Source organism: Rhinolophus sinicus, chromosome 8 (genome assembly GCF_057876585.1).
Source record: "Rhinolophus sinicus isolate RSI-liver-muscle chromosome 8, RSI-T2T, whole genome shotgun sequence".
Taxonomy (NCBI): Eukaryota; Metazoa; Chordata; class Mammalia; order Chiroptera; family Rhinolophidae; genus Rhinolophus; species Rhinolophus sinicus.
The window spans coordinates 71,855,412-71,876,383 of record NC_142508.1 but is presented as its reverse complement, the minus strand read 5'-3'; the positions used below and the strand labels follow the sequence as shown (position 1 = coordinate 71,876,383).

General features: G+C 43.1%; 3 protein-coding genes across 22 annotated transcripts in view; 2 read left to right on the top strand and 1 right to left on the bottom strand.

Moving 5' to 3' along the window:
• Positions 1–2,972, top strand: part of NDRG4 (NDRG family member 4) — a 39,479-nt gene extending 36,507 nt beyond the window's left edge. For all 15 annotated transcript variants that reach the window (XM_074314797.2, XM_074314791.2, XM_074314796.2 and 12 more), the window contains one exon: positions 798–2,972. In XM_074314797.2, coding sequence (XP_074170898.1) covers positions 798–952 — 155 coding nt within the window. In that variant the 3' untranslated portion in view covers positions 953–2,972. The remainder of the gene's footprint in view (positions 1–797) is intronic.
• An 870-nt stretch (positions 2,973–3,842) lies between these two features.
• Positions 3,843–7,363, top strand: SETD6 (SET domain containing 6, protein lysine methyltransferase). Its single transcript, XM_019754994.3, has 9 exons — positions 3,843–3,992; positions 4,226–4,315; positions 4,404–4,548; positions 4,627–4,768; positions 4,906–5,100; positions 5,210–5,330; positions 6,053–6,233; positions 6,394–6,536; positions 6,730–7,363. The coding sequence occupies exons 1-9, from the start codon at positions 3,966–3,968 to the stop codon at positions 7,033–7,035; spliced, it is 1,350 nt and encodes a 449-aa protein (XP_019610553.3). The 5' UTR covers positions 3,843–3,965; the 3' UTR covers positions 7,036–7,363.
• Positions 7,364–8,605: 1,242 nt separating this feature from the next.
• CNOT1 (CCR4-NOT transcription complex subunit 1) overlaps positions 8,606–20,972 on the bottom strand; it is a 77,346-nt gene continuing 64,979 nt past the window's right edge. For all 6 annotated transcript variants that reach the window (XM_019754931.3, XM_019754957.3, XM_019754948.3 and 3 more), the window contains 10 exons: positions 19,973–20,221; positions 18,901–19,064; positions 18,587–18,704; positions 17,142–17,243; positions 14,173–14,346; positions 13,166–13,315; positions 11,802–11,982; positions 10,228–10,360; positions 9,156–9,290; positions 8,606–8,940 (listed from right to left, as the gene is read on the bottom strand). In XM_019754931.3, the coding sequence (XP_019610490.1) occupies positions 8,862–8,940; positions 9,156–9,290; positions 10,228–10,360; positions 11,802–11,982; positions 13,166–13,315; positions 14,173–14,346; positions 17,142–17,243; positions 18,587–18,704; positions 18,901–19,064; positions 19,973–20,221 (1,485 nt within the window). In that variant the 3' untranslated portion in view covers positions 8,606–8,861. The remainder of the gene's footprint in view (positions 8,941–9,155; positions 9,291–10,227; positions 10,361–11,801; positions 11,983–13,165; positions 13,316–14,172; positions 14,347–17,141; positions 17,244–18,586; positions 18,705–18,900; positions 19,065–19,972; positions 20,222–20,972) is intronic.

Below are 20,972 nucleotides of genomic sequence, written 5' to 3'. Positions count from 1 at the left end.
ATGCATGGAAAGCTCCCGCCCCACCCGTCTCCCCTGCTCTTTCCTCTGCGCAGTGCTGAGCCAGGCCGCATCTTGCTGTGGTTTGGAACCTTCCTGTGTCCTGCTCAACTTCGAAGCCCGAGTCCTCTTGCATAGCTCCTGAGCTGCGTGGGCTCTCTCCCATTTTAGGGCTCCAGATTGGCTGGGTTTTAGAGCAGTCTTGCTTCTCGGCTGCCATGGGCTATGGCTTGCAGAGCTTTGGCAGGTGGAACCAGACCTTCTCAGAGGTTGAGCTCAGGCCCGGCTCTGGAAGCAGTACCGCAAACAGGGGTACCCGACCATGCCCAAGCCAGACAGGTGGCTGGTTGAGTTCAGGAGGGCTGAGTCTTGCTTGTGAAACTCTGAATAAGGGCGAAAATGGGATTTAGGGCAGTTTGAGGCCATCACACCTTGTCTTCCTTTACAGAAGTAGTCCTCTTCCTGTCGCACCGTCCTCTTGAGGGGGGCATAGTTGAAATAATGTTCTATCTCTACACCAGCTCAAGGATGTCTGTTCTGGCCGTAGCTCCGGCCAGCTGTTCTGAGAGGGTTCTGCTGGCCTTTGTGACCCCAGCCCCCGCCCCACTGGCCCCCTTACTGTCACTGGCATCGCATGCGTTGGCCTTGACAGAGCAGATGCCAGAGCCCTGGCTTGGGAAAGGCGTCTGTGCCGATGGAAGAACGGGTCTTGCTGGCCGCTTTGCTTGTGTGAGTCCGCCCGCCTGCTGGCCCTCCGCCCGCCTGCTGGCCCTCATGCCTGGCCCCGTCTCTGTCCACAGTGCCCTCCGCCAGCATGACCCGTCTTGCCCGCTCTCGCACCGCGTCCCTCACCAGTGCCAGCTCGGTGGATGGCAGCCGCCCACAGGCCTGTACCCACTCGGAGAGCAGCGAGGGGCTGGGCCAGGTCAACCACACCATGGAGGTGTCCTGTTGAAGCCCTGGGTCCCCGGAAGACACCCACGTGCCCCTGCCCGCATCAATGTCCCACTGCCATCCTCTCACCGGCTCCTTTTTCCCTTTAGTTTATTTTTGTGAGGGCGAAGGGGAGGAAATAGGGTTGCTTCTCTTTTGTTTAAAAAGCGGAGAGGATCCATTTTAGATGCTACAGAAATCTCCAGATGGTTTGAGGGGCTCATTCTTCCCTATCCCCACCTCACTCACCTTGTTAACTTGGGCAACTCAGACCCCTCTCTTCCAACTCCCTACCATCTGGCACAGTCAGGGTGGGGTCAGGGTGAAGGGGATCAGCTAAGGAAAGACTCTGAGTCCTTCTCTGGCCAGCATCCAGGGTAATATCCTGGATTAAAGAAAGAGCATGTGATGATGACACCCTGGGCAAGCGTGTTTAAAGATGGGACGGGGTTTTGAGGTGGTGGCTGCTGGGACAGCAGGAGCATGGGGTCCAGCTCAGGCACTCACGTGAGAATCAGGAGACAGCAGCAAGGAACACTGGGACGTGAGGAGCCCTGGAGCTCTGCAGGCCCCTTTCACCCCAGCCCCTCCACTAAGCACATCTGTTTCTGTCTTGTAGCACATGTGACAATCATCTGAACAGTAGCCACAAGGGGGCGCTCCGACCAGGCAGCTGTTTCGCTGGTGCTTCCTGGCAGCCTAGTGCTGTAGGGCCAGGCAGGCAGGGGCTAAAGCCCCTGAGTTTCTTTGTCCAAGAAAAACAGAACATGAAGGACATTGAGGGCAGAAACCCCACAGACTGTCTCTTTCAGCCCACACACTCCACCACCTTCCAGCCCTGTCGCATTTCTGAGCCAAGGCCCTGAAGCAGAGTCTCCTGGTTCTCCATCTCCATAGGGACCTGACTTGGGGGCTGAGGTTCAAGGCTGGGATAGCCAGTGAGGATTGGGTGCACCCCTGAGAACTTGTGTTTGTCTGCCTTTGGGAGCCAGCACGTGGCCAGAGGCAGCAGTGGCTGAAAGTCCCAATAGGCCCTTTTTTGCTCCCAGGCTCCATGGAGGACAACCCAATCAGCAGGATGGCGAGGGCCGCCCGAAACATGGTGTTTCTAGGGAGAGTTATGGTAAAGTGATGCCAGCACTTCACATAGGCATCACTAAGTAAGAGGGTTTATTTGGAGAGAAATGGTCCAAGGTAGCAAGACTTCCATGGGCCCCATCACTGTCAGCCTACTGGAGTGGGCTCGGGCCGAGGCTTGCTGGATCCTGGGGTGGGAAGTGAAGATTCCTCAACTGAACAAGGGCCAGGCAGAGGAGAAAGGCTTCTCACACACCCCAGCCCTCTCCTGTGCCCTAAAGCCCAGGCCTGTGCCATATACTTCCCTTCTACTACTTTACCAGGTAGACTCTCCTGGCCCAGAAACCAGAAGCCATTTGTCTCAGAGCCTCAATCAATTGCTACAAACCCCAAAACGAGTGAAAAGAGGGGAGAGCCATGAAAAATGCAGGGCTGGGGGAAGTGGAGGGGGTGCTCTGAGGCTGAGAGGACACCTGCATCCACATTTCCTCTGCACATATCACCCCCCTTCTGTAATCTTAAGCCATTATGAGACTGCTCTAGAGCCTGGTGGAGTGTTAGTCTGTCCCCAGTTTCTATTCACTCACGTGCTTCCTTTGAATATCGAATGTGACTGTTTGAAAAGCTGGTAGAATTAATACTCCCTCTTACTGTAGATAGCACTGCAAGTCCTGGATTTTTTTTTTCCTGTGTTCTTTCAGATGAGATATCTATAAATATCTACACATTATATATGTATATTGGGTCCTCCTGTGTGTGGTTGTCCATTGGAGGTTGTCTCTGGTCAAAGTGAACTTTGAATGGAGTTTATTATTTTCCTCTCTGTACAGAGTGAAGAGACTAATTTTGTGTATTCTAGTGGATAATGTCATAAGACTTGGAAATGACAAAATGGAAAACAAAAATGCTTGTCAACGTAGAAAGAGTTAACTGTGCTGAAAAACTAATAAAGAAACTAAGAAGAATTTGAGTATGGTGATGTCATGTCCATGGGAAGCTTTTGAATAAACAGAATGGTGAGGCCATTGAGGCTGGTGCTTCTTGGGTTTAGGTGGGGTGGAGCCTGCATGGTGAGGATAAGCGTTTCCACCCATCTCTGTTGCCACTTCTTGTCCCATACATTAGTCTACCAGTTACAGGATAGATATCTTAGTTTCACAGCTGAGGAAACTGAGCCTCAGGATAAGGGATTTGCCCTAATAAACCAAGCTGGGAGCTGGTCTTGGCACTGACTTCTAAACTCATCTGTAACCTCTACATTCACTGTCTCCTTTTCTTAAATTTAATGGTGAAACAAGGGGAAGTCAGCCATTTGCCCAATAAATAGAGTTCCTGCTGTGTGTCAGCTAATACAGCAAGTAAATAAAATTAAAACCCACCACGTGCTAGGCAGAAGATGAAAACAGTCTGGGTAGAAGGGTCTGTTCTAGTTCTGGAAGCCCTCCCGACACCACTCTGAAACATACACACACACACATTGCTCTAATTGACAAAAAACGGTTAGATGAACACGAGGGGTCGGCCTGCGCCCACCCGGGTGCACTCAAAGCCAGTAGCCCCCAGGCCCTCAGCCTCGCATCCAGAAACCGGATTTTGTCCTTCACCCGGACTTCTACCGGAGGTCCGAGCTATCTGAGACCAAAGGGGAGGGTTGTGCCTGGCTGGCTCAGAATCAGGCTCGAGGTGGCACAAGAACATAGAAAACCTGCACCCGACTGGTTTTCTAAACCCAACTGGGGACACTCGGACTCACAGAAGGATGATCTCGGGAGGAATGATTTGACGAGGGGCAAATCCCCACTCCCTTTCCGCGCGGACGCTGACAGGAGCTTCACGTGGTCCTCGAGCAGGCTTGGCTATAAGCCCCGCCCCCGAGGGTCCCGCCCCGAGGTGTGGCTAGGGACGCCGGAAGGGCCCGCGCGGCTCTCCGGACCGCCCGGGCCGCACGCCTTTGGACTATGGCGACTCCGGCGAAGCGCCAGCGGGTAAGTCGCGGGTGGCCGGCGCGGGACCCACCCCAATCCACTGCGCCTCGCGCGGCCCCGCCCGCAGTCTGTCCCGCGCGGGGGCCCTTTCCACTCCGTCCTTCCCGCGGGTCCCTTGCAGCTCTCGGGTCCCCTCCCCCACCCAGAGCCCTTCCTCCTCGCGCGCCGTGGTCTCCCCCGCCCCCAGCGAGCTTTCCTGGGCGGGGCCTTCCCACTGCGCTCGGTTGTCTCAGGTGGCGGGGCCTGTAGGCGGCGGCGATCCGGACCCGGTGGCCGGCTTCTTGAGCTGGTGCCAGAGCGTGGGGCTGGAGCTGAGTCCCAAGGTGAGTGGGGTGGAGGTCGGGCGGGCTGGGAGGCGGAAACAGGCGCGGCGCCCGGCAGCTCTGATCGGCTGCTCCACCCCCCGCTCAGGTGGCGGTGAGCCGGAAGGGCACGGTGGCCGGCTACGGCATGGTAGCCCAGGAGAGCGTGCAACCTGGGGAGCTCCTCTTTGCGATACCGCGGGCCGTGCTCCTGTCGCAGCACACCTGCTCAATCAGCGGCCTGCTGGAGCGAGGTGGGCATGCCGGCGGGAGTGGGACACAGAGGTGGGCCTGCTGGCCTCGCTCGGGCTCTCACCTCTTGTCTCCCTCAGAGCGAGGCGCGCTGCAGAGCCAGTCGGGCTGGGTGCCGCTGCTGCTGGCGCTGCTCCACGAGCTGCAGGCCCCGGCCTCACCCTGGAGCCCCTACTTTGCGCTCTGGCCCGAGCTGGACAACTTGGAGCACCCTATGTTCTGGTGAGAGCCGTAGTTGGGGCTGGGGAGCACCCGTGCTATAGCCTGGCGCGAACCGCCCTAGCTCCGGAACAGGGCTGGCTCCCAAGCACTAGTCCCCGTAGGGTATTATTAATGGAACCTGTGGGGGTCTTATGCAGGCCCCAGGAGGAGCGCCAGCGGTTGCTACAGGGCACAGGGGTGCCTGAGGCCGTGGAGAAGGATTTGGCCAACATCCGTAGCGAGTATTATTCCATCGTGCTGCCCTTCATGGAAGCCCACCCCGATCTTTTCAGCCCCAGGGTTCGCTCCCCGGAACTCTACCACCAACTCGTGGCTCTTGTGATGGCCTACAGGTCAGTGAGCAGAGCCTGAAGGGACCCTTTTCTTTTGAACTGTATTGAGGGACAGAAGGGAACCCCATCCCCAGTCTCTACGCTGGACTTGAGCCAAACTCTGTGGCAGCTTTCAGGAACCACTGGAGGAAGAGGAGGATGAAAAGGAGCCAAACCCCCCTTTGATGGTGCCTGCTGCAGACATACTAAACCACGTAGCCAATCACAATGCCAATCTAGAATACTCTCCAGTGAGTGGATCTCTCCAGTTCTTTTTATGTGCATGGGGCATTTGATTCAAACCAGTGCCTGACATTTATGCCAGCCTGGCAATTGGGCTAAATGGGCTGTTCTCATGCTAAAAAGGAGTAGGTAAAGTTAGGCCTCCTGTATGTATTCATTTGCACATTCCAGTGAAATAGTTGGACACAAAACATCTCAAAGCCCTCAAAGTTGTGGCCAGTCCTTGGATGAACTTTTTCCTACCATCATTTACTTGGTGCTAGAGGTTGGCTGCTCTGTGCGGTCCAGGGAGCCAAGACTGTCAGGGCCCTGCGGACAGGTCAGAGTCTGAAGATGATACCCGGGCAGTGTGTCTCAGTTCTATTTGCTATGTGGAAAGTTTCAAGTTTATGGGATTAAAAATTAGGAGATGGCTGTTATTTAAACCTTGCCTCCGTTTGCCTTTCCTACTTCAATCTGGGTTTTGTTTTTAAAAGCTAGCAGCTTTTTAAGTGCTAAAAGTGCCTGAACCGATTAACCTGAAAACACTGAGGCTGACCTTTGTAGGCTCACTCCTTTCCTTTTGCAGTACAGGAAATTAATGGGAACTATAGGTAGACTGTTGGTAGGATGGCATAGCATCAGTCCCTTTGCTGAACTGTACCTGCTGGAGGCTTTTCCTAAGAGGGGAGTAATCTTCCTGGGACTGAACTGGGAAGGGCCTGGTCCCAGCTTCTCCCTTCCACTCCAGAATTGTCTTCGGATGGTGGCTACTCAGCCCATTCCTAAAGGCCATGAGATTTTCAACACTTATGGGCAAATGGCTAATTGGCAACTGATTCATATGTACGGTTTTGTTGAACCATATCCTGACAACACAGATGACACCGCTGACATTCAAATGGTGACAGTTCGTGAAGCAGCATTACAGGGTGAGTGTTCAGGTTAACTTAATCTTGGATACTGGTGAATGTGCCTCTGTCCCGCCCCAGGTGCCCTGCTAAATAGCAGTTGTCTTTTGTAGACTAGGTGCTAGACAAAGAAATGAGCTCTAGGGTACTCTCAGACTTTTTACAGTGTTTCTATCTACAGGAACAAAAGTTGAAGCTGAAAGGCTCCTGATATGTGAACGCTGGGATTACTTATGCAAACTGGAGATGGTAGGGGAAGAGGGAGCCTTTGTGATTGGGTGGGAAGAAGTGCTGACTGAAGAGGAACTGACCACCACACTCCAGGTAACAGGGCTGAGAATGGCCATTTAGTACTGAAAATAGCTTAAGTATTCAGAGCTAGGTAAAGCTAGATAAAATAGGAAAGATGGGATAGAGAGGACACTTAAATGCTGCCAGACAGGTTGGTTTCGCTAAATCGATTTCTGAAATATACAAGTAGTATATCCTAATTAAATGGCCTCATGGTTGCTTTTAGGTACTGTGCATGCCTGCTGAGGAGTTCAGAGAGTTTAAAGACCAAGATGGATGGGGAGATGATAAAAAGGAAGAGAACAGCCTGACCATCAGAAATATCCCCAAGCTGAAAGAATCATGGAGACAGCTTCTTCGGGACAGTGTTTTGTTGACCCTGAAAACCTATGCCACAGACTTAAAAGCTGAGCAAGACTTACTCAGTAACAAGGAGGTGTACGCCAAACTCAGCAGGAGGGAACAGCAGGCCTTACAGGTTCGTTATGGTCAAAAGATGATCTTACACCAGTTGTTGGAACTGACAGGGTAGCAGGTTTCCTGTTGCTTAAAGGAACTCATCCATGAGAAGAACTTTACCTAAGCTGATACTCAACTGATGCTTTAAAACGAAGAAAATTTGAATTCTTTCCTTATTAAATACCAATGGGAAAAGGAGCCGAGGTGTGCTAGGATTATCTCTGAGTTAAGGGTGACTTGTTTTAAGGATTGGGAACCATTGTCACCAAAACCAATACATTTTATAGCTGTTTTGTTCTCGGTTTGAACCAGTTAGGAGAAATGCGGTTGTGATTAGTAATAGGTCTTATAGCCTAGCATTTAATAATATGGATTTTGAAAGTAAAACTCGTTAAAATCTGGGTCTATTTTGAGTTCAAGTCACTTTACCTTTTTAAAAAGACTTTGTTTCCTTTTGGCGTATTTAATAAGCTATGTCACTGGCACTCAGAGCACTAAGTCCTCAGCAGTCTGAAGTTTGATCTAGATGGGACAGCGCACCCTGAGGGAAGAAACCCTAAGACACCAATGACATTCTAGCCCCACTCATGTAAGAGTTCTATTTAATCTTGAACCTTTTTGTCCTCTTGGGCCATTAAAGCTTTACAGTCATTAAAGGTAAGGTATATTTAAGTGGGACACGTTTTTCTTTTAAAAGTCAACATCAAAACAGCCGAGGATAAAGGATATTTTTTAAATGGGTGTTTTGTAATTATAACTTTCAGCTATTGAAAAGGAACAAGAAGAAAGAACTTTCTAGCTTGTTTTAACATGCCAGACTATTAGTGGGTAAGATCTATCATTCAGCAAGAAGCTGGTGTTTCCCAAAGGCCCAGGCTTTGTAAGGGTAGGTGCCCACTTTGTCCTCACCTCCAGCACTGGCTGCTGCTACTGAGGAAGGCACAGTGTACCCATGTGGGCATCATGACTTTAATGTTTGACTGTAGTCTGCACACATACATGAAGTAGGGGAGCTGAGCTAAAAGTCTACAGAATTACAACACGTGGACCAATACATTTACAAAACATTCAAAATCCAAAAGGGGCTGTATTGGTCCTTTTGATTGTTGTTCATCTTAGCCTGGGCTAATGGGCGTAGGGTGACAATTCATACTATTTGGTTCCCTTTTCTCATAGTTTACAAGTAGGGGAGAGATCGGGGAGCTTTCGGTCTGGTCTTATTTCCCTTTATTTAAAAAAAAAGCTGTCTCTCACAGGGCCCAAGCAGTATGTTCTCCAACACAAGTAAGAAAACGATGGTCTCCAGCAGCGAGCTTTAGTTTGGGGAAGAGGCAACAAAAATCCATGGGATTGCGATTGTGAGCTCTTCCCAGGTTCCTTGGAATACCAAGTCCTAGCGCATCCACACTTTTAACATCCACACTGTGGTTTTCAAGGTTCTCTCTCCACATTAAAAAAGTTACATAACATTTAAACTGGCTTTTTTGTTTTTCTTTGGGACACCGAGAATGTCAGAAGACATGGAGCTGTGTCTTTAGACAAGGGCATGGCATCAGCCTCTTCAGTGACAAGCCGGGCAGGTACTAGTGTATCTACTTGCCGTGGGCACATTTTGCACAAACCCAAGAAGTTCCAGACAAAGGTTTTCTCTGTCATGTATTTACACAAGTTCAAAATGATATTCACAGCATCTTCTAAATTTTGGCCAAGAGTCAAAAAAATGCATTTAAACTTTGGAACGTGCCCACATAGACAGGAAGCTGACCCAAACAGTAATTGGGGCAGATACCCGAGAACCAAAGGGCTGGGAAAGTCAGGAAGAGCTGAACGGAATCTTCAGCCAATTTATGAACTTGGGACATCCAAGCTGACACTTTTACAGCAGAGATGAAGTTCCATCTAACTGGCACCTGTCCCTTCCATGACTTGCTGCGCCTGCTTCTGTCCCATGCAGCACTGTGCAACAGACTGGAATAATCTGAAGAAGGGAGCAGTTACAAGTTTGTGAGAAAAATTCAGGCCCAACAATATCTTGTGTCTCATTAAGAAGGCAGGAGTTGCCAAAGCTCATCAGCACCCACCCCTCACCTCCCATCCAACACCCCCCCACCACCACCAACCGTAGCCATCAAATGATCCTCCTCATTCTCCTGTCTCATTCTTAGACAATTAAAAAAATTACTTTTAACTTACTTTTCAATTTCTGGGGCACAGTGTACAAACTCATGGTTCCAGAACTTAAAAGCTGGATTTTTAATCAGCTCAATGAAGGTAATAAGAAGACCCCAAGGATGTGGCCTATTTACAATCAACCGTTCCAAGAGAACCCTGGAGATGGGGAGAAGTTAGTTAATTCACAGAGAAACATACAGATTCATGACCACTTCCCTACTATGCTTCTTTCCTAACTCTTCTCCCTGATTATTAAACTACATGCAAATTTGTTAGCTTTACTTAAGACAGATGGATTAATCTCTATACTCGATATAGCATGGTTAATGCAGGTGTATTCTAGAATTAGAAAACCTAGGTTTGAACCCCTCTTCCTATCACTGAGCCTAAAAGACTAAGTTAAGGTAAATCAAGGACATTATCAGATGACATGGTGCAACAAATTCTAGTACATGTATAAACTGGTATAATTTTTCTGAACAGCAGTGAGTATTGGCTTAAATATTTATATCCTAAGGAATACCATTATCTAATACCCACAAACTACTACTAGGTGTAGGAGCAAGTCTAAGAAGTCTGGTCCAGTTTTTAAAGTACGTGTATATACCTCTTGCAACTACTAGAATCTACCCAGCTTCTAGTCTCCAATGTTGTACATAATCCAAGAAATGTACAACAGATTCCTAGCTATCATTAGGAAAACGAAAGTATAATTCCTGTTATTTCTCCTGCTTAAAACCTTTCAACCTAGAGTTAATGAAGAAATGTCCAAGCTCTTTAATGTGGACTTTAATAGGCCCCTGTGATTCAGAACTCTTAAAAATGTGCCACCATCTGAAAGAAACTCCTAACCTTAAAATGTTGGTGCCTTTTGTTGAAAACTACTTTCTATGATTTGTAATTTTCTACTTGTGATTTTTTGTGACCCTCAAACTATTAGGGCAGGAATCATACCCATTTTGATGACAACCGTATCTTACATTTAACATATCTACAAGATGCTCAATGAAAACTGAATGCCTAGAAAAACACTCAGAATTCATTAGTAAAGGGGAAACATCTTAGAAGCACCTGAAAAACAAACCTATCTTACCTTGTGATCTGTTCTTGGATAGCTTCAGTGTTGGCCTCTGCAAAAAGGTAGAGCATGGTACAGCTGAAGTAGTGAGTGTGGCTATTTGGGTACCGCAGCTGATTTGCAATTGCATTCAAGAAGAGATACCGACCTAGAAGTTAAGTAAACTCAGTGAGGACTTGCTCTGTAAGGCCAACATAAGAAGACAAATCATTCTTGACTGGCTAGGGTTTGGATTTCTGATGTAGACTTTTAACCTAACCTGTGGTTTTTATGTCCACAAGAATTTTAATTTCTGTGAGTTCTAGGACTTTCCACAGTAAAATTTTCTAAAAAAAAAACAAAACAAAAAACAAAAAATAGATCTACATCATATTAGTAACATGTTAAAAGTATTTTCCAAAAAAACTTAGTGACTCATTTCTGCCTGTGTGTTCAATCTGTTCATGAGTGCAAAAGTTTCTATTATTATGAAAATATGGTTTTGACCTCACAGGTCTTCTAAAAGATCTTGGGAACTCCCCCAAGGGTTCTCAGACTACACTTTGAGAACCACTAGCTTAAACTATATTGGACTAAATATTATCTTAATTGGGTTTGTCTGCCTCTGCTTGATATGACATGTCTGTAAGGCTGTAAGAGTGAGCTTTAACATGTCCCTAAAGACTACCATCCCTTTTTTGCTGGGCTCTGGACATAATGGTATTCAATTTTGTTAAACCTTAATTTTAAGCTGTTTTAAATCCCTTCTACAAATAGGCAAGCTGCGTGCGTACGTGTGTGTGTGTGTTCAAGATTAGCCTCTCGAGAATCCATAGTAGAGTTAAAAAGTAGGCATCCTTCTAAAGTATGTGTGCCAAAATGAGAACTGTACATATACTGTGTTTCCCCGAAAATAAGACCTAGCCTGACCATCAGCTCTAATACGTCTTTTGGAGCAAAAATTAACATAAGACCCAGTCTTATTTTACTATAGCATAAGACTGGGTCTAGTATAATATAATATAATTACTATAATACCGGGTCTTTTTTAGCTCCAAAAGACACATTAGAGCTGATGGTCCAGCTAGGTCTTATTTTCAGGGAAACACGGTAGGTAGTTGGTTAGCACCTATGGTGGTCTACATAGAAATAAAACACCAAAATAAATGTATTTCAGCCAGGCAGAATGCAACCTAGAATAGGAATTACACTGAGCTTCTTGCAGAGCAAAGAGGAAAAAGTCCCATTCATTAAAGTTTACACACCTAATATTAACATGTTGCCTGCCAAACACCCACAAGTGCTGGGGAAAAGTCTGGCTAACAAAACAATGTAACAAGCCTATTTTTAGAGAGGCTAGTAAAAGAAACATGTTTTTTTTTTTCCATACAAATATACACTGACATAGTAACTGATGTAATAAGGATTCTGGATGATTCTTTTATGCTTTTCTGTGTTTTCTGCATTGCACAGATACTATCCAATTAAAAATGAAATCATCAGCTAGACCCATACACATTGACAGAACATTCTTTTCCCGTTGTGGCTTAATGTATTTTTATGACTGGATTGTGGCAGAAAGTGCAGAGAACTTGACTCTGAGCACTCACCTTCAGTGTCCAAGTCCACGGCCAGGTTCTGGAATATGTCCATGTGGGCCGAGTGGGTGATCGTGCTCATTGAAGGTGTGCTGCCCTTGTTGTGGATGTGTGCAATGGCCTGAGTCCCCACATAGAGCACCAGTGCATTGATGAGCTGGAGGTTGTAGCGATTGCCAGGCTCATTGGATACCTAAAGGAACAAAGCAGAAAGCTCCTGACTTATTCTCAGAGGATTGATTCGGGCACCAGTATCTTTAAATCCTTTTTGTGCCTTCACAGAAAAGCTGAACTGCTCAACATTCTTTATGATTTAAATTTTCTCGAGTGTGTTAAAGTTATTTAACAAATACACAGCTGCCCCAGGATGGTAGTGGTGTCAACAACAAACAGCATTTCCCTTAAGAAGTCACCGCTTTAACAGGTACCGGCACAAAAGGAAAGCTTAGGAAGTCAAAGTATGCACTATCTCAATTATAAAAAAGGTTTTGGGGCCGGCTCGGTGGCTCAGGCGGTTAGAGCTCCATGCTCCTAACTCCGAAGGCTGCCGGTTCGATTCCCACATGGGCCAGTGGGCTCTCAACCACAAGGTTGCCAGTTTAATTCCTCGAGTCCCGCAAGGGATGGTGGGCAGCGCCCCCTGCAACTAAGATTGAACACGGCACCTTGAGCTGAGCTGCGCTGAGCTCCTGGATGGCTCAGTTGGTTGGAATGCATCCTCTCAACCACAAGGTTGCCGGTTCGACTCCCGTAAGGGATCGTGGGCTATGCCCCCTGCAACTAGCAATGGCAACTGGACCTTGAGCTGAGCTGCACCCTCCACAACTAAGACTGAAAGGACAACAACTTGAAGCTGAGCTGCACCCTCCACAACTAAGACTGAAAGGACAACAACTTGACTTGGAAAAAAGTCCTGAAGTACACACTGTTTCCCAATAAAGTCCTGTTCCCCTCAACCCACTACCCCCCAAAAAAAAAGATTTTGGAGAGGGAAAATGTTGTGGTTCCTTGGTGTGGACAGACTGTAAAGGTAAAACAACTTCAAGTCATTTTCTATACAGCAAATCAAACAATTTCTTTAGAAAAATCTTGGAGTACTGACAGGAAATGATTATCAGCAGTCTATTCTTACAGGAAATCAGTCCATTCCCTGGTCACCTCTTCCAAGGTTACTAAGCTTTTGTGTCACTGGTAAGACGAACTAGTAAAATATATAATGCAGTTAATCTCATCCAACCATTAGAAACGACAGTATGTTTTAAAATTTTTTCATCAGCGTGAAAAGACTAACTCCCAAACAGGACACACACAGGACTGTGCATGGAAAAGTGCTTTCTATGAAAGACACAGCTGAGAGTTAGGCCAAATCAATTAACCTGTAGGTTGCTGCGCAGATCAGATAGAAAAGTGACCGGTGATCGAGTTTTAAGATAGGAATCCAAGTCCTTTTTGAACTGAGGTGGCATCACTCCAGTAAAATTGGTGAGAATCCGGGGTGCAATGTTAATTTCACTCAACATATCCACCTGCCACAAACAAATACAAGAATCACAACCAGAAGCATTTGTAGGAGCTAACAGCAAATTGTATCTATGCTAGCAAGTAACAGAATATTTTTTCTAAAACTACACACATTATAAATGTCTTAAACAGTAAAGCTGCAACTTTTTATCTTTAGTCAAAAGAATTTGTACACAAAATGACAGTAATCTCTCATTCTATGATAACTCTCTAAAATAAGGCAGGGTAGGTACCTTTGGTGGAGAGGTCTAACTTGCACCACTAATCATTTTTGTCCTGGACTTGGATTTCAAAATAAAAGTCCATAATGAGACTCCTCACTCACCAAGAGCCCTAGGCTTAGAAAAGACGCCCCAGCAGAAAAAGACACCCCAGCAGAAAAAGACAACATCATATTTGCTACTTTTAAAAACATTCATGGGAAAAAGTAGAAAATACATAAAAAATTATAGTACCCGTGTCAGGTACGATTTTTAAGTGGTCCCTTTTCTCCTTCAACAATTTAAACAACACAAGTACACACATAAAAACACCTGTGAAATATGGGCATTACAAAGGTCTTTTTCTGCAATTCTGTGCATTGGGGCCACCTAGCAAATGATTGGCCTGATACCTAGGTTGAGATTCTATAAATGTAGCTAAATTTAATTTGAAAATAACAAACTAGACACATCTGGGAACCAATATTGCGCAACAAAAATCACCCTTAAGGCTTAATAACATGACTGCTTCCCCCAGAGAGCACGCTTACCTTATAAATGTGAACGCTGGGGGAGAGCGGAATTAAAGAGCCCACATACCAGAGAAAGGACTAAAATATTAAGACATAACTTTATTTTCCTTGAACTGTTTTAAACTTTACCTTCAGATTAGGAGTAAATGGGTCTGGGAGCCTCATGTTTCTTGGGAAGGCACTCAGGATCAGATTTCTTAGCTGAATACAATTAGGTGGGATCACATCACAGAATCCATAATGGTAATCACAAAGGAACTCGGGGAAATCATGCAAAAGAACCAGCAGCACTCTTAAAGTGCCCTGTTTTTTTAAAAAGAGAAAAACATTGGCTGATTCCACACTAAGTAATAAAACAGGAGTAATATTTTTACTGTTATGAATTTAACTCAAGTAAAAAAGGCAAAAATATACTTCGATAACAGAGCTACAGGCTTTAATCAACAATAACAATAACATCACAAGAGATTTATCAAAATATTTACATCTGCAAATCAGAATAAACTAGGTATTAGTTTATAACCTTAAATACATACACATGCTAGAATACGTTAGACAAAAACAAAAAAAATAAAAACAATGAAATAAGCTTCTTTCTTCAGAAATTGGAAAAATAACAGCTAAGGAAAACCAAAGAAAGAACAAAAATTTAAAAAAAAGTACAAGTGTGTGTATGTGTGTGTCAGGGGGAGCACGTAGCAATCAAAGTGAGAAGTTGGTTCTTTGAAAAGATCAATAATATTGATAAGCCCTACCAAGACTGACAGAGAAAACACAATGCCAGTATCAAGAATGAAAAAGGACCATCACTACAGATCCTACAGACATGAAAAATAATTTGAGACTAATAAACAATTTTATGCTTGTAAATTTGACAATGCAGATAAAATACACAAATTGAAAAATACAATTTACCAAACACAAACAACAAAAAACGGACTAGTCCGTTATAACAAAGATGTTAGTTAAATATGTTGTTAAAACCCTTCCTAAAGAAACTCTAGGTTTCAATGGCTTTATTGGCAAATCCTTAGAAATATTTAAGAAAATATTAACAGCATTTTCAGTCTTACAAAAATAGGCCATTTTCCAACTCTCCCTACCACTGATACCAAAAACTGATACGAAAATTATACAAAAATCCTAAATATTAGAAATCGAAATCAGTCCTTGTATCATGACCAAATGGTCCTGTAATGCAGTGGTGGTTTAAGCATTTGAAAATTAATGGATTTACAACATTAACAGAAAACAGTCAACAAAATACCCATTTAATGATTTAGAAAGTCTCAGCACATTATGAAATGAAAGGCATTTCCTTAATCAGATAATGGTATCTACAAAACAAACAAAACTATAACTTTACAAAAACATTATACTTAATGGTGAATTACTGAAAGTTTCCCCCAACATCATTAATGAAGCAAGCATGCTATTATCACTATCTTCTATTCACCAATGTCTTGGAGTCACTGGCCAGTGCAATAAGGCAAGAAGAACAGCAAATAAAAAAACTATTGTTACAGATTCACGAAATAATTGTAGACATAGAATACACCCCTCCCTGCCAAATATAAAGATAAATTGTCAGAAAAAGTAAATTTAGCAAGGCGGCTGGAAACAAGGCCAATATACAAAATCAATTTTATTTCTATACGCCACCAACAAGTAAGAAATGAGAATTTTAAAAAGATTATCTTTTGTCATTTCAGAAAAACCATCAAATGTAGGACTAAGTCTAAGGAAAGATGTTCGACACCTCTATGTTAAAAAACTACATAGCATTGCAGAGTAAAACTAAAGACCTAACTCAATAGACATATACATGTTCATGGATTGAAAGGCTCAATATTAAGATGTCTGTGCTCTCCGAATTGATCTACAGATTAAGTATAATCTCAATATAAATCTCAGCATGTTTTTAGAAGTGAGGCTGATTGCAAAGTTTTTAGAGAACTGCAAATGGTACCGATCAGACAAAATAACGTTAAAAGAGAGCAAAGCTCAAAGAGGACTTGTACTGGCCTAAGAATAGATCAACTAGAGAGTTATCCATAAATGTGTAGTCAATTATTTTAACACAGGTGCCAAATCAATTCAATAGAAAAACGAAGGACTTAACAAATGGGGCTGAAAAGCCTTATATAGGTATTGTGGTTGGGGGAGGGAGGTATAAGAAAGTGGGAGGATCAAATATATGGTGATGAAAGGAGAACTGACTCTGGGTGGTGAACACACAATGGGATTTATAGATGATGTAATAACACAGAATTGTACACCTGAAATCTATGTAACTTTACTAACAATTGTCACGCCAATAAACTTTAAAAAAAAAAAAAAGAAAGTGGGAGGAAATTGTGTCTTTTTGTGTATCTCACCATATACAAAAATAAATTTTAGAAAGATCACAGACCTAAACGTAAAAGAATTATATGGCTTCTTGGGCAGGGGGCAGGGGACCCACAAAACAGAATGCAACTTGGGATTGGCCAATTTTTTTACACAAGACACAAAATGCATTTAATAAGAGTAAAAAATTGATCATTTTGACATTAAATTTAAAACATCCTTTCAATAGAGTGAAGTGAAAAGACAAGCCACAGGGAGTGTGAGATGTTTAAAAATATATCAACACAGGGCTTACATCCAAAATATATGAAGAATTCCTATCAAAAATAAGAAAAATGCAGATAACCCAAATAAATATGAGCATAAAACATGAACAGGAACATCACAAAAGGAAAATATCCAAATAGCCAATCTATACATAAAAACCTCACTAAGAAATCAAGGAAACGCAAATTACATCCACAGTGAGATCCTATTGTACAACTGCCAAAAATGGCTAAAATGAAAAACAGACAATACCAGGTAGGAAAAGGATGTTAAAAAAAAAAAAAAGTAACTAAAGTGTTGCTGGAAGAATTTTATTAAGACTGGTATTATCTACTAAAGTTGAACATATGAATACCCTATGACCGAGTGCTGATCATGCAAGTATGTTTGATTTTTGTACTTTTCTAAATATACTTCCCAGTTGAAAGTTTTTTAAGTGTTTCAGTTTTAATTATTTTTGTTTATAACTCCAAATTAATTACCTTGTAGAGGATTTGCATAGGTTTGGTGAGTTCCACATTTCTAAGGAAAGGTGCTAAATACTTGAATAAATCAATCAGTAGCTGTGCATACATAGGCCATCCCTGAAAGAAAGAAATGTATATGAGTCATACTCAGCTGCTATCCTGCCACTAAAAAAGTTCCCCAAGCAGCTACGGTGTTTCCCCAAAAATAAGACCTAGCTGGACCATCAGTGCTAAAGCGTCTTTTGGAGCAAAAATTAATGTAAGACCCAGTCTTATTTTACTATAATATTAGACCTGGTCTTATAATGTAACGTAACATAACATAAGACTGGGTCTTACATTAATTTTTGCTCCAAAAGATGCATTAGCACTGATGGTCCGGCTAGGTCTTATTTTTGGGGAAACAGGGTAAAGTGTGACTTCTTCATACTTATATAACTAGAGAATACTGGCATAAGTACCTCTCAAAGACTCACTGGCATTAAAAAGGAACACGCGTGATTATGGAGACAGTAGGAAATGATATTTTAAACAAACTGGCTCCAGAAATTCCAAGACACACAGGTCTTTGGTGCCTGTGCCAAAATTTAAAGAACAGGAGGAGGGAAACTTGAGGAACTTTCAGACAGACATGAAACATTTAGCCAACTGAGAAACCGGCAACTAGGTCTGTTTTCTTAATTCCTTCTTTGAATTAAGTTCTGAATCTCAACGCTTTCATTTCCCACTCCCAGCTCCTCAGCTCCAGCCTGCTAACCACCCCCCAAATGCAGTAATTATGTTCATTCTTGGGTAATTTTATTCAATATATTGTGCTGCTCCTCCTGCAATGCACTTCTCCGCCAAACAAGACTAACTCCATTTAAGGATTATTTCACTTTCTTTTTTGCCAAACACATAGTAGTCACATTTTCTTCTGATCTGAAAGGACCAATTAAGGATACTTTCTACAGTGGTCATTTGTCATTTAATTGCAAGAGAGATAGGAGAGAAACTTCTCATGTTAACTGTGTTTGTTCTCACACTAATTACTCATTACTAGAACTTGGTCCTAATTTCTTCAAGTACCGTGACCAGTGGTCCTCAACCTTGAGTGTGAGAGCCTTTAGCATTTAGAGTGGGAAAGTGTAAAGCTGGAGGTTCCAGAGAGCCATTACCCAGTTTTATATAGATGTCTACAGAGGTGGGTCAAGCTTTCAACTTTTTATAAAAAGGTGTAAGAGATTAACATAGGTGGCACGCAACAGACTTGGAGAAGCAATACCCTAGTCACTGAGGAATGGACCAGACAGAGGCAGTCAAGTACTTGTTAAGCCTCTCTCCATGCCTTGACTCCACGTTCAATGGAAGAATTCCCAACTAGGCCTGGAAGAAGTATGATGACTACTGCATGACTAACAGTGCTAACAAGCCCCAGGTAGTTACAGTCTTCATCTGTAGGAGATAAACTGCAGCCACACCTTCTGCTGTGGCGTATGTGCCAGCATTCTTGCAATAAAAATCCGATGGGAGATCAGTTCAAGCCAGGCATACACAAAGCCAGGAGCTTTGGTAGGCCTCAAGATGTGGAATGTATTGCTGGAAGAAGAAAACCTTTATCAGGAGCACAGTCTAACTTAAATATAGTAAACACATGAATATAAGTAAGTAGACAACATGCAAGCTATGTTATGAATAAATATGCCTAAAATCCATAAAAGTTCTACTTCTCAAATTTTGCTACATTAAAACAGCAATCTTTACCAGGAAATCTATTAAATTCAACATTACTCACCAGAAAGCTGTAAGTGTCTGGAAATTAATGGTTTCCAATACATGCTCAGGTGCATTGAGTTCTAAGAGCAGCATGATAAAAATCCGATGGTAGGGAAGCTGCTGAAACTCACTTTGCCGAACGTCATGGTCCTGCAGGAGAACTCCCACTACTATACCCAGGACCTACGGAGCACACAGATAACAGCTTGTAAATCACAAAGATAATTCACTTACCACTCTCTAGTCATGCTTTTTTACCTTGCATTCTTAAGCTCCACATTAGAGGAAAGGATATATACCATTTGAATACAAAATTATATGCTGACAACCAAAGGGGCCCATACATTGATTTTGATCTGTAGTTTTGTGTGTGTTCTCTGAATTTCAATACCCTTCAACCAGACATGTATCCGCTCCACAGATGCCCAGTGGTTTTTCTAAGCTCTAGAAATCAACATGGTACATCATATTTTACCATGTTAATAAATCTAATGACCTAATTTTTCCGGTCAATTTTTCTGACATGAAATTGACTGTTAGGCTGCAGAATGTCTCATACAAAGAACTGTCTTCTATTCCACTTGATTTTCCCATTTAACTGCGAGGAATTTTTGTAATTACCCAAGACCAAACTCTAAGTTCATTTTTGCACTATTTTAATATTCAAATTTCCAAGAAATTCCACTGTATAAATCAAAAGAAAATGTACGTTGTTCCTTTGCAGAAAAATCAAGACAAAGATTATAATGTCACTCATGGTATTTGAGTTGCCAATCTCTTATTAGTGAACATATCCAGCCATCTCACACAGTGATTCTGTGTAAGGGCAAATCTCATACTATCTTCTAGCATAGTCATTACCAAATGTTAACATGCTGAACTGCATTATGGTGTGGGTTGGGTCTTTTAGTTAAGGCATCATATACTCTTCTAAAATTCGGTGATTATGTTTACATATTATCTATGAATTTAAGTTCAATACAGCAAGGGGGAGGGATGTTAACAAAATCTTTTGAGGGAGGGGTTGGACCCTTAGGGTTTAGAACCACTGGTACAGTGTACCAAGACTAAGGCAAGAAAGGATGTCAGACCTTGTTCAACAGGTTAATCTTCGTGACAGTGTTGGTGGCCTCCCCTGAGTGCTTCACTAGCAGTGCAATGAGTCGGACAAAGGCATCCAGGTTGTGGTAGCACTTGGCTCGGATCATGGTGGGATTAGCAGCAGGATTGTGCTGCTGCTCTGCCTGAGCACGGTAGCTGATTTCCACACACATCTCAGTGCACAGACGGAAGAACCTGGTTATGAGGTCATCAGTCTTCAGGATTCCCTGCTGGTGCATCTACCAAGGGAACAAAAATATATAGACACAATGAGATAATATACACAGGTAAACTTTTTCATGTTTAAGAAATAATCTCTCATTTATTCCTGCTGTCATATTTCCAATTTTTATTTTGTAAAAAAGCTGTCATGAAAAGGAATGGTCCGTTAAGGGACCATGACAGAATTCCTTTAGTTTTAAGTTTAACTGAGAACAGAGAAGATAGAAATTGAAAAAGATAACAATATGGCAATTTTGAACAGTCCACAGCCAAATAATCTGGAAAATTATGCAAATCAAACCAACTTTCAGTAACTCACTCAAAGTCATATTAAGACATTCTGTCCAAGGTGTATTGTCCTCAAGGAGGAGATTAAATTATTTTACTTTCTCACAGAATTTGAGATAATTTCTTCCAAATGACTTAACCAATACCAAAGTTTTTGAAACTCCAACTAGCTGCTCCAGGAAAATCAGGTAATAATTTGTATAATAAGTAGATACCCAATGAAAATACCCACAGATCATAAGCAACTATTTTCATGTAAATTAAGTTAAAATAAAGTGGAAAGGGCAAGTATATTTTTTTAAAAAGGATGAAGTACAAATTTTATGACATATGATCTGGAAGTGAAGCAGAGCAAAGCAATTATTTGGCTAGTACAAAAGAAGACAGTGTAACAAACATTAAGGCTGCAGAGGGAGGGAGTCAGTGCTTACTAAACAAAGAAACCAAGCCCAGAATGAAAACTTGACTGTTATCTTGGAA

Excerpts from the sequence above, each read along its gene's own strand:
- SETD6 (XM_019754994.3), top strand. The coding sequence starts at position 3,966 with ATGGCGACTCCGGCGAAGCGCCAGCGG. Across the intron at positions 3,993-4,225 it reads CTCCGGCGAAGCGCCAGCGG|GTGGCGGGGCCTGTAGGCGG; the intron begins GTAAGTCGCGGG and ends CGGTTGTCTCAG. Across the intron at positions 6,234-6,393 it reads TCGTGAAGCAGCATTACAGG|GAACAAAAGTTGAAGCTGAA; the intron begins GTGAGTGTTCAG and ends TTCTATCTACAG.